The 12467-nt window shown below is 46.0% G+C and overlaps 1 protein-coding gene across 6 annotated transcripts in view; it reads right to left on the bottom strand.

Moving 5' to 3' along the window:
- SHC3 (SHC adaptor protein 3) overlaps nt 1–7088 on the bottom strand; it is a 186868-nt gene extending 179780 nt beyond the window's left edge. For 3 of the 6 annotated variants that reach the window (XM_027550375.1, XM_027550377.1, XM_027550376.1), the window contains exon 1: nt 4748–4857. In XM_027550375.1, the coding sequence (XP_027406176.1) occupies nt 4748–4849 (102 nt within the window). In that variant the 5' untranslated portion in view covers nt 4850–4857. Of the gene's footprint in view, nt 1–4747; nt 6128–6159; nt 6334–6655 lie in introns of those variants that run through there. The other 3 variants (XM_027550374.1, XM_027550372.1, XM_027550373.1) reach the window with 3 other exon arrangements.
- Nucleotides 7089–12467: the final 5379 nt, after the last annotated feature.

Below are 12467 nucleotides of genomic sequence, written 5' to 3'. Positions count from 1 at the left end.
ATATATTCAAAAATAAAACCGAGTGGGAACGTAAAGGAGCAAGAAGTCCACTCTTTGTAAGATTTAAGTTTCACCAAAAGCTTATCTTTCAGAATTATTTTCTCTTAAATGTGAATGTAAAAGTAATGAATGAAATAATCAGGCATTTCTGGAAATATAACATTTACTATTTTCTAATGACCCTGTCTGAAGTCATTACAAGTTGTCTACTCAGTGTGTGTGTATGTGTGTGTATGTGTGTGTGTGGTGTGGGATATGTGTATATGTGTTTATGTGTGATGTGGTGTGTGTATACATACACACATTTCACACATCTGCTATACTTGTGTCACATAAAAAAAAAAGAGGTGTCATGCTTTCCAGATCAAATAAATAATTTTGTCTAATCTCACAAAAATTTCTTAAACTGTTTTTCAAATCATTTTGACAGTTTACATATAAGCCATGCATTCATGAGATTTTTCAACAATTTTAAGAAAAAAATCAACTTTTAAAATTGTGTTCTATATCAAGGAACAACTTACTAATCTAGAATTAAAACAAAATTCGATCAATCCCACCACAATACTATATCATGGCTATACATGAAATAACTTTGTTGGTGACTGTTTAATATGACCTTACTTAGCTCATAGTTATCAAAAGAATACAGTGCTAATAAAAGAAAAAAGATTGTAGATACTTTTTCTAAGAATAAATTTAAAATACTTTTAAAGACAGTGAGGCAAGTGAGAAAAAAATACCAATTAAGAATAAATTTTAGAGTAAGAACAGTTAATAAAGACCACCTATAAAAAGCAATAGAACATTTATAAATAAAATGAATAATTCATACACCCTAAATATCATCAGAGTCACAAATGGGAGAAACAAAATAATTTTTAAAGAGCTTCTGTAAAAACAAGGCTTCATCCCAAAAGAAAAACAATCCAGCACTTCAGGAAATAATTCAGCAGTTCTCTGATTATTAAAATCTCCTATAAACAGCTCATAATGTGAAGCTATTGTCAGTAAAGACCCAGCACCACTCTTTGCAGACCAAAACCTTGGCTGTCTGAGGGGGCTGTCACAGGATTTAAGGGTGAATAACCTACTTTCTCTGGTGGCTTTCCTATTGGCTCAGTCGGTAAAGAATCTGCTTGCAATACAGGAGACCTGGGTTCGATTCCTGGGTTGGGAAGTTCCCTTGTCGGAGGGCATGGCAATCCACTCCAGTATTCTTGCCTGGAGAATCCCATGGACAAAGGAGTCTGGCGGGCTACAGTCCGTGGGGTTGCAAACAGTTGGACATGACTGAGTGACGAAGTACAACCTACATTCTCACTGGGTTGCTGGTGATCAGCAAGCATCTTGACCTCCTGATTCTTGCTGTGGGCACTCGGGTCAGCCCTGAATGTGGCCACTTCTTATCCTGATCCTGTTTTGAGCCTGTGGTGTCATGTGCTGTAAAGCGAACTCTTCTTCTACAGAACCCTCCCACTGAGGGACAACAGCTAACTCAGGTGTAGCCCACACAGTATTGCCTTCCATCAGGGGTGGTCGAGGCTGAACCTCAAGACAAGCTTGCTTCAAATGACTCTTTCACAACAGCCAGTGGCTATTTTAAAGAACTGACCCCCAACTGTTCTTGGCTATCTTTCCTTCCTAAACTGTTCGCCCTGCGGATCTGTGTGTAGAGCATCCCAATATTGCCTTTGGGACCTGCTAAACATCAGTAGCAGCCCCCACGGGCACTCAGGCTCCTCGCCAGCTTGGATTTCTAGGCAATAGAATTTGAAAGTGGGCAGCAGTGTCCTCCATACTTGTCTCTAGGCCTTTTAAGCCCAAATGTAAAATAGTTTTAAAATAGAATTATAATGAAAATATCCATTGCTCTTTGCTGTTATGATTTTCCTTTATCTCAAGGACATACTTTCTTGTTCTTTTCCTTTTGTGTCACCAAAAAAGAAACACACACACACACACACACAAAACAAAACCCAGTGTCAGGCATACTTAGGCAGGTACAAAGGTACCACCAATGGGTGTCCTGAAGTAAACAAACACAAACCTGAACCCTTGCTCATTTGCATAATCTCATGCTGTTATTAACATCAGATTCAAGTGAAGGCACGAAGGACAAATTAAACGTGCTCTGAGCCTGGAATTCTACTGCTGCTCAGGTATTACTATTTTTAAATTTCAAATCCTTCATTAATTAATATTACAACCTGCTCTTCAAACAATTTGGTGTTTCCTAATTGATACACCAGACATCTATATTTTACAATGTCCATTTTTATGTAAGTAGATTACATTGAAATGTTTTTAAAGAATAAATCTGTGTGCAATATCCTAATATTGTCTTTAGGTAGATATGTCTGTGAGGCAGGAAATCTATAATTATACAGCAGATGAGTCTTCCAGGAAACTAGAAAACATTTGGGGTTTTCCTTAATTTAGACATACATTTAAATCAAAGAGAATAATAACAAGTTCTCTCCCAAACTCCAAGCCTTTCGATTCTGCTGTTGATGTACAAGCAAGTTATAAAGACTACCTCTTTTCTATCTACCAGAGATCTTTCAAAGTAAGGACACCAATAAAACTATTTGCAAATCAGCCAATAATACCAGGTTTCTTTCTTTCTTTTCTTTTTTTAGTTTTGTGATCTTTCAAGAAAATAAACTCACGGTTCTAAACTCAACAAGGGCAATTCAGAAATGTGCACTGACAGAAGGCCATGTGATGCTGTGAATCAAACGTGCGCAGAAGAAATTGTCCTTTAGTGTCTGGACTCCTTTGCTGTGTGATTTCAAACTTCTCCAGGGAAACCTGAGCTTATATTCCTGTGACGCCACCATTCACCACTGAAGATGGACCAGGCGACAGCAAGGAGCACTAACCAGGCATGCTATGTGCCCCCAGGTCACTACAATCCTTTGGCACAGCAAAATGACCCCAAATCCAGAAGGCTCTAGGCAGACCCAGCCTTTCACTTATTTGAGTGCTGCTCTTGCTTTGGGGTTGAGGGAACCGGATGTCACAACCTAATAGCCCAGCACAGTAGACTAGTTTTCTTTGGCCACAACTGACATTTAGAACTGGATGTCAGCCTTCATCCTTCAAAAAGCAAGAGTAAAGCCCTAAGCAAAGCAAGTTATTTTTTTAAAGGAAACTTTAGAGACTTAAGTTTCTAAAATTCTCCCTCCATTTGGAAACTACCCTCTATGTTCAACATGACAGGTATAAAAACCTTTGCCAACATCTGTCTAACATGGTTCTTTTTTTTCTTCAGATAGCAATTATACTATATTACACATGCCACAAGTAATATACTCTGGCATCACTTCTTAACCTCAGCGTTGTCAGGGGTTTTGTTGTTTGGTTTTGTTTCTTCTTTTTTCCTTTTGTTTTCGGCTCCTGGTTATATAACTTAAAGAAGGCATACAAGAGGAATATTCCTTTTCTTTTACAATAAACTCAACCAGCTGTGCATACTATATGTTGATCTTCATCCCTTTTGTAATATACATGATTAATTCACTCTCAGAAGCTAAGAATGAAGATTAAATTAAAAAGGAGACTCAAAAGGAGAACAGGTCCATTTTTAATGCTGATGATCTCATTCCTTTTGTTAGTACTTTTGAGATAGTTAAAGATAATCCACAAAGTCAACTGTTTCCTTTAATATTTGGTTCAAAATTATCAAGATATATTTTGCCAGGGGATGTGGTCTGTAGAATTTTGAAACTGGATCTGTAGCCAGTAAGTATTAATATCCACTAAGAGCCTGCAGGTTTCTCAGTGTGATTGACAGCACCGTGGGGACAGTGTGCATTTCATTTCTCTTAAAACAAAAAGTCATGTCTTGGAGTGACCAGTCTGAAATAATGTCATTTTGGCCCCTTTCCACTGTCTGGAGGCTGTCTGCCCAGCTGGAAGAGCACTGTGGTGATCCTCTGCTGCCCAACGACCAGAAGGATGTGATAAGCATGTGGCAGGCCAGTGGAATACTGCCAAGTATTTGTTCTTTAAATATCATAGAATACTTGCATAAGAGAAGAATTTTGTGGACTACATCAGGCATGGTTGTATAATTCTCTGTGTTGGAGGAAAAAAAAAATCTACTTTCCAGCCTGTGGCTCAGCTTCCTTTAGCCTATTTAAAGGGAAGGCCAGTCCCCAGGGAAAAACAGTCCCAAATTTCCTTCTGCTGCTGTAAACCAAAGGAGGTATGGAAGGAAAGGCAGAAACCAAAGAAAACCTTGCTGGCTAAGAAATTGCTACCTATCTGGTATAAAAGACAGTACTTGGGCTGCACTGCAAGAAGCTGGAAATTCTTGCTAAGGGAAGAAATGAAACCATCTACCCTGCCGCCTGGGGCAAACACAGAAGTAGTGACTCCACCTGCCTTTCTCATCGCAGGGACTGCCCAGTTCTTCCAAGTGTGTACCCTAGGCAGACCTGATGCACAGTTCCCAGGGAGAGTGGTCCATGCCGAGAGGGGTACTGGCCGGACACATGGCAAAGCTCGGTGGCAAAGGCATGCCAAAGGAGCGGAGCCAGGGGAAACCAGGACAGTGAGGTCACCAATTTCAAAGCTTCTCCCACTGGATGCGCAATGGGTGCGTTTTCTGAGCTGGGTCCCCTCTGCCAAACGAGCTGGCTGCGAAAAAGTGCGCACCCCCGGGCCTCCAAGGCGACCCACTGTGCCGGACGCCTCTGCGCCCGGGCTTTCCCACCCGGCGGCCGGCGCCCGCACCCACCTTGACGACGTAGGTGACTCCTGCCCCCAGCACCTGGTCGTTGGCGTGCGGGGCGCGGGGCGGCGGCTCGTCGCCGGGTCGGCCCTTCCTGGCGGCGCGCATGGCCGGGGCGCGGGGGCCGGGGGGCGCGCTGCCGTCCGGGGCGGCCAGGCTGGGCGCGCTGCAGCTGCCCGAGAGCCGCGCGCCCGCCCGCTCCCTGGCCGCCGACAGGCCGCGGAGGCCCGAGCTGGAGAGTTTCAGGTGGGACACCTTGTGGAGCAGGTGGCCCAGGCTGCCCGGCCCATCGTCGGGCGCCCTGCGCAGCGCTTCTCCGGACACCAGGTAGGGGGCCGCCGCCGGGGCCGCGCGCGCCGCCGAGACCTTGCCACCGCCGCTCACCGACAGGTTGTGCAGAAGGTCATCGACCGATGTCACCGAGTCATTCCTGAAGCGGTTGTACTTGGTGCGTGGAAGCATGCCCCTCCGTGGGCTCGCCGCATCCGCCCGGGCGCTGCAGGTGCCGGCCCCGGCGCAGGCTGCCGCGCATAGCAGGCGAGCCGCGGTCCCCGGGGCGGGACGGAGCGGCCGGGACAGCAGGCTGGGGGGCGCGAGCAGCGGCGCCGGCCTCCCACCGCTAACACCCCGCACGGCCGCGGCCGCGCAGCCCCGGCCCCGGACTCGGCTGCTGAGGGCGGTACGTTCGCTTTGCAAAAGTCATAGTTTCCTCTGCTGCGCGCCCAGCTGCTTGGGGCTGCTCACAGCAAAAGCATGACTCACTCCGAGAGGAGACCCTTCTCAACAAAGGCTCGGTGAGCACTGCAAATCACTTCCTGTAGCAAAAAAAAAAAAAAAAAAGAAGAAGAAAAAAAACCACATACACCCACTGACAGCACACTAGAGCCAATCAATTCTCAAATTTCCTTTCTCTACCTTCCCAGACATTTCCTTCCAACCTTTGGTTTTTCACCTCCCCTTTCCCTGCCCCCTCTCAGCATCTATGCCAGAGGTAAATACTGTTCTTTCAAATGAACTTTCTGAAACCCCATTATTCTAAGCTAGGGTTTTTTCTTCCCTGTTCAGCCCATCTGTGAGCCTAGAAAAGTGTCTGACGGTGCAGCGTTAAAATGTGACGAAGGATTTTTAAGAATAAGATCTTCAGCGGATCCTCATGAATTTTGATTTGGAAAGCAGCAGGAATTCTTAAATAGCCAAAAAGAAAATATTCATTCCCAGGTGAACATAAAATATCAATCTCCAAGGTTTTTTTCAAGTCAACAGAGCAGCCATGACAAGAGTCTTTGTGGCGATGCAGTTCCTCCCCCTCCCAGGAAAAAAAAAAATCTGCGTATGAACTTCTGCCCAGAGCCACTGAGGGTCTCTTCCCTGATAATTTACAGCAGTCTTTCTCAGCCAGGGTTAAGCTGAAAACCTACTTCTGAAAAAGAAGAGTGTTTCTTTTGATGAATGGCAACAAGCTCCAGAAATCCATTCCAAAAGGGGGGCTGTGCTTGAAGCTTTATTCCAACTGAATGTGTTCAAGCTCTGGAGAAATGCCTAAGAAACGCTACAGATACATTTCAATATCCCTTTGGTTGCTGCTTGCAACCCTGCAGAAAGAAAGAGAAAAAATGCAGCTGCTGTCAGTACACTGATCAAGCCCGCCGAAAGATGCCTTGTTTTCAGGAGTCAGACACCGGCTGCAAGTGAAACGCACAGGCCTCCTTGCTGTCCGCGGAACAGAGCACTGACCCCCTCCACCCCACCCCAGAAGGTCTGCGGAGACGCAAACCCACTGAGCCCTGTCACCACGGGCTCTGCCGGTCTTCATCGGTCTTCATCGGTCTATTGAGAGAAGCTGCCCTTCACAGTGGAACGCTTTCGCTCCCTGTCCAAGTTTCCCGTCTACTTCTATGCAAAAAATGAATTTACCTCTAGCACGTTATCAGATTAGCCTTAGTCTTCTCACACCCACGGCTAGACATGTGACACTTGAGGCACCCAGCCTTGAAAAGCTTTATGGAACAGGGTGTGACGAGTGCCACTCAAGGTGGGCCAGGTGAGGCCCGCTGCGGGGACGCAGGAGCGTGGAGAAGCGGCAGCTCCCCTCCCAGGGCCGCAGGCCTAGCCGAGCAGCCGCATGGCACTCATTTTTTTTCTTCCCCTTGCTGGCATAGCAACAGCAAATGCACACTCCAGAGATGGTGGTGATGGTTATCCAAGTCCCCCCAGATCTAAAGCAAAACTTCCCTATCATTCCCAAACCGTGATCTTCATTAGAAGCAGACAAAAACAGCAAAATGTGAATGAAATGCTGTTTGTGTGAATGAAAGGGCTAGCGAGCGAGCCAGCGTTTCTGTGAATGAAGCCGGGCCTTGCAGCCGGCGCCAGGCAATCCCCTGGTTCCAGCGGCCTCAGCCAATGAGCAGCCGCCCCGATGACTCATTCAACAAAAGCTTGCTCAATAGTGGAAGATTCCATTTCAATCAAAGGCGGGATCTTTCATCCAACAGCAGTGTGGGAAAAAAAAAAAAAAGCCTGATTACAAAGATGTAGGGAGGAAGGAGACGGCTGTTATGATGAGAGGAAAAACTAGTTTTTCCAAGGAAATTCAAGATCCACTGGACAGGTATGAGTGCGAATAGGACTGCCCTCTTGGAGGTGAGCTATGCCCTAAAACTTTCATTCAGCCATTCATTTACATCAAGAGCAATCATGAATGTGCCATTCTGTTCAGCATTTATTATGAATGTACAGTGAATGCACATTCAATACCCAGGCTCCTCGCCCTTGATCCTTTTTGTGAAAGGAATATAGAACAGGCATGCACGTTCTGAGTCCCCAAGGAGAGGGAAAAAACCCGAAGCTACAACGTTAACCCTTTAGCCAACAGGAGACATTCGTTTCTTTTGTTATAATGAGGCAAGTAAAGGGAAATTGACCACTTTAAAAAAGTAAATAGCAATATAAATGTACCACATGTGAAGAAGATATAATCTAAGAGGGCGATTAATATTTTAAGAATACAATAGGACAGTAAAACCTCACTTATCAGGGAGATGGTATCAGCATTTGGGGACTTAGGAGAAAAGCAAAAAGAGGATCCCAAAGGTTTCTCAGCACCAAAATAGAAGCTGCAACCCAGCCAAGAAGCACTCCCCGCCTCCACCTTCCTTCCCAGGACAGCCCTGTGGGCCCTCACTGGGGGCTGTTATTGCTTATTTTAAACATTATCCCAGAAGCCCAAGTATCAGATTTATCAGCCTGTGGCAATATAAAGATGGATAATGGATGAAATTTTCATAGTCTGGTGACACAGACAACAACAACAACAACAACAAAACAGAAAAAATGAAACCATTATTAAGTCAGCCTCAAGAAAGCCAGGCAGCCTAGGGCCTTTCCAGAATATCTGCTTTTCTTTTTAAATCTGTTCATTTAAAAGTGTATTGATTTTCTATTGCTGCCATAACCACAAAATCAGTGGTTTAAAGCAATGCAAATTTATCTCCCAGTGCTGTAGATCAGAAGTCCAAAATGGCTCACAAGCAGATTAAGTGAAGGTGTGAGCAAGGCTCATTCCTCTGGGATTTCTAGAGAAGAATTGCCTTCTCTGTGCCTTCTCCTGCTTCCAGAGGCTGTCTGAACCTGTGCTCCTGAGAATGGGCCATAAGTTGGACCCTGGGGAGCGTGGCTTTGCCCATAGAGAGGCAGAAAATTGAAAATTAATATTACTATGCAGTATGCTATGTGAATGCTGTAGTATGTGTGATATACAAAACGTATCCATAGGGTACCATACGGAAGTAGCGTGAACTTTCATAAGGATGTCAGGGTTGACTTCAGCAGGCAGATGACCCCCCAAGAAAATATTTGAGGCACTACTGGGATCTTCCAGATAGGCTGAGGGAAAAAGGTACCTCGAGAGGAGATGCTGGGTAGGGAACAGCTCAAGTCTTGAGCGAGTTCAAGATTTCCAGAATCTTGGTTGGGCTGATGCATAGTATTGGGAAGCCAAGCCACTAAGATGGCCTGACCCAGAGCATCTAGGAATAACCAATGACTTCCTTGAGATGCTTGAGCAGGTTTGCAGTGGCTTGAGAGAGGTGACACAGTCAGGTCTATATTTTATGTGGGCACCTTGACAGTGAGGTGGGGTGGCCTTGAGGAGTTGTTTACAAAACAAATGAAAAGTGATGGAGTCTTGAAGGAAGACCAAAGCAGTGGGCTGAACAAGAGACAATAAAATGACCTGGATGACAAAGATGGGTGAGAAAAAGTGGGCCAGGTTGGCTTATCTGGAGGCAAAGCTGAGATGGAGTTTGGGGTGCAAGATGCTTGTTAAGGACCAAACTCCATGGGAGGCAGGAGAAGGCTAGAGGTATGGGCAGAGGGAGAAGTGGGCCTTTGTGAAGCCACACATAACCCAGCCTGGTGGGCTCTGTGATGAGGGTCCCCCTGGGGCCTGGTGGGCTTTCCTTTCTCCTTCACTACTCACTCCCTCAGCTGCCCCAGAAGTAATGGCCTCCAGCCAAACAGCAGAGGCTCCATTCTGCACAGAAAGAAACAGGATCAGAGGGGTTATGAGATCTGCCCAGGACACACAGGGTTAGGAACTGGCCATTCTGTCTGACTCCAAATCCATGTTCATGACCACGGCCTCAGCAAGCTTGAGTAAGGACCTACTGAGAATCAACTATGGAGGTGGTGGTTCCCCAAGACAACACCTTTGCAGTGTAACAGAGGGACTGTCATTTAGGTCACGGGGTGGTGCCAACTGAATGAGAGATGATGAAATGGATGAAAGCAGTCATACTTTCCAGAAGACTAATTGCCATGAAAGGGAGAATATAGGGCAATGGCTGGAGGTACAGCAGGGAGTTTAGAACAGATAATAGAAGAGTTGGGGGTATGTTTAGAAGAAAGATGAGGGCAGGACTTCCCTGACGGCCCAGTGGCTAAGACTCTGCCTTCCAATGCATGGGGCTGGGGTTTCTATCCCTGGTCAAGGAACTAAGATCCTACATCCCACCTTGTGCAAAAACAAAAAAAAAAGAATACAGGTGAGGGCTTTAGATTAGATCAGAATGGAAGAAATGGAGATCCAGGAAAGAGGTGGGGGTCAAGAGGATAGGTGGAGCTATCACCCTAGAAAGGACAGTGGGAGAGATGGAGGAACTGGGGAGCAGGTCATTTGGGGTTGAGCAGGAAATAGGTGGTTCCAAGGAGGAGACCCGTTTTCAGAGAAGAGGTTAAGAAATTCCAAAGGATAGTGACTGTAAACAAGGAATATACCAGTTCTATTAGCATCAAGTCATTAGCCACTGTAACTGCCCAACAGTGCACCCTGAAGGGAATTCAGGATGGAGGAAAACAGAAAATATTCTGTGCTTTGGATATTGGCCCTAAATAGGTAAGACATATATATGCTTAGTCGCTCAGTCATGTCCCACTCTTTATGACTCCGTGGACGGTAGCCCACCAGGCTCCTCTGTCCCTGCGAATTCTCCAGGCAAGAACTGGAGTGGATTGCCACACCCTCCTCTAGGGGATCTTTTCCACCCAGGGATTGAACAAGGTCTCTTGTATTGCAGGTGGATTCTTTACCATCTGAGCCACCCATGAAGCTCAAGAATACTGGAGTGGGTAGCCTATCCCTTCTCCAGGGGCACTTACCAACCCAGGAATCAAACCAGAGTCTCCTGCATTGCAGGCAGATTCTTTACTAGCTGAGCTACCAGGGAAGCCCGTAAGACACATATATCAAGGAATAATTTCAATGGACTCAGATTCTTGCATCTTCTTATACATACAGAAAAGCACTGAAATCATTAAGTTGAGATGTCTGGATTTTTGTGATTAGCAGTAATCTTATGATGTTCAACTACATGTTTCCCCACCCCCCCCCCCCAGCAAAAGAAACTTGTATATATCCTGTCTCTTCCCTTACTTCTTCAGAACAGTTCATTCAGAGCAACCTGAGAGGCTGTCTCCTGAGTACAGTCCTCAGTGCATACATTCTAAGTTGCTTCAGTAGTGTCCAACTCTGTGTGCCCTATGAGCTGTAGCCCGCCAGGCTCCTCTGTCCATGGGGATTCTCCAGGCAAGAATACTGGAGTGAGTTGCCATACCCTTCTCCAGGGGATCTTCCCAACTCAGAGATCAAACTCGTTTTTCTTACGTCTCCTGCATTGGCAGGTGGGTTCTTTATCACTAGCACCTCCTGCTAAGTCCAGTATAGTCCTCAGAAAGATTCCCAAATAAATCTTAACTTGCAAATTTAGGTTGTACACTTTTCTTTGGTCAATGTGACACACCAGGGATTCCTAAGAGCCAAAAGTCATTCCCACCTTTAGGGCTGAAGTAATGGGAAAACAACTGAATTTCTAGAACCAGTGGAGTTTCAGAGGGAATTTTAGAGGTAGGGCCACTGGGAGGAGCTGTAGTTTTAAAGGAATACAGTTACTGATGGAGAAGTAGAACCAATGATGGGAGGAAACAGAGAATAAATACCCCAGCTTCTCTCTTCCCAGTCTCTGACTCCTGTTAGCACCTTCCATTAGCCAAATTCACAAGAAGCCAGAGGTTCAGGGAACTTGGTGGTGGGGAGTGAGGGACCAGCCTCCCAGGAACGTAGCAGGCAAGGAAGAGTAAAGGGAGGTGGACCGCGGCTGTCACCGTGACTGTGTCTGCAGATAAATCTATCTGCGCTCATGGTAGGAAGCCAAAAGACTTTGATGCCTAATGTGGAGTTATACCTGATCTCTGTAACACAAAGACCAAGATTGTACTTAAAAAGTTAAGGTAGTCCATTTAAGTAAGAAAACTGAAGTGAGGATGAACGCGTACAGAGCCCGCTGAGGAAAAGAGATGATGCTGCTGACAAATGAGGAAAAGCAAAGATGTTCCTGTTCTGCATTATGAATCCACCATAACTATATGAGGGCAGAGGTGTGATTTTCTAAAGGTTCATCTGCTGACATATGAGCTGGAAGATAGCATATCATTAGGTAGAAGGTTCATTCGAGGATGCAGGTAGAGGCGGGAAGGAGAGAAGGCAGACTAGCAGGAGTGGGAGATGGGCAGTGGGGAGAAGAAGCACAGAGATGGAAGTGGCTGTGGAAGCAGCAGCAAGTGCAGCACAGTGGTATCGAGGAGAAGCACTGGGGAGGTGGCTGCTTGGATCCTTTGGGATGCATATCCAAGGGAGGTGGGAGGGAGCAGAAAGCCCCTAACTATGCCCCTGAAACATAGGAGCTGCCTCACAGGAGGGCAAAGCAGGGGTCAGGGGTGACAGGTTCACTAAAACCAGAGGTTCGAGTCATCCTGGGGGCAGGCTGGGGAACAAAAGAAAACTCATTTCCCACAACAAGGTGGGAAGGGATGGGCGCTAGGGAAGACAGAACGAGAATACAGGATGTTTAGACAGGAAGAAATGTGAGTCAAACCCAGACCTGACCGTGGAGAAAGGTTCCCAGACTGAGGTGGGCAGATGTCTTCTCTGTAGGGCTCCTAAGGTGCCTGAAGGTAGGACTGTCTGTGGTACAGGAATCCTCTGTAACAAGTCACCCGGGGGCGACAAACCTGGCTGCTGAAAACTGGGTGTGCCGAACAGTTCCGCATCAAGGACATCCTTTTTATTTTTTCTATTTTTTTTTAAAGATTAACTTATTTTTAGCTACTCTGGGTCTTCATTGCCACACAAGTACTTTCCCTAGTCATAGTGAGCCAGCACCACTCTCCG

The sequence above is a fragment of the Bos indicus x Bos taurus genome, chromosome 8 (genome assembly GCF_003369695.1).
Source record: "Bos indicus x Bos taurus breed Angus x Brahman F1 hybrid chromosome 8, Bos_hybrid_MaternalHap_v2.0, whole genome shotgun sequence".
Taxonomy (NCBI): domain Eukaryota; kingdom Metazoa; phylum Chordata; class Mammalia; order Artiodactyla; family Bovidae; genus Bos; species Bos indicus x Bos taurus.
The sequence above is the reverse complement of the archived record's forward strand: the minus strand, read 5'-3'. Positions and strand labels throughout refer to the sequence as shown.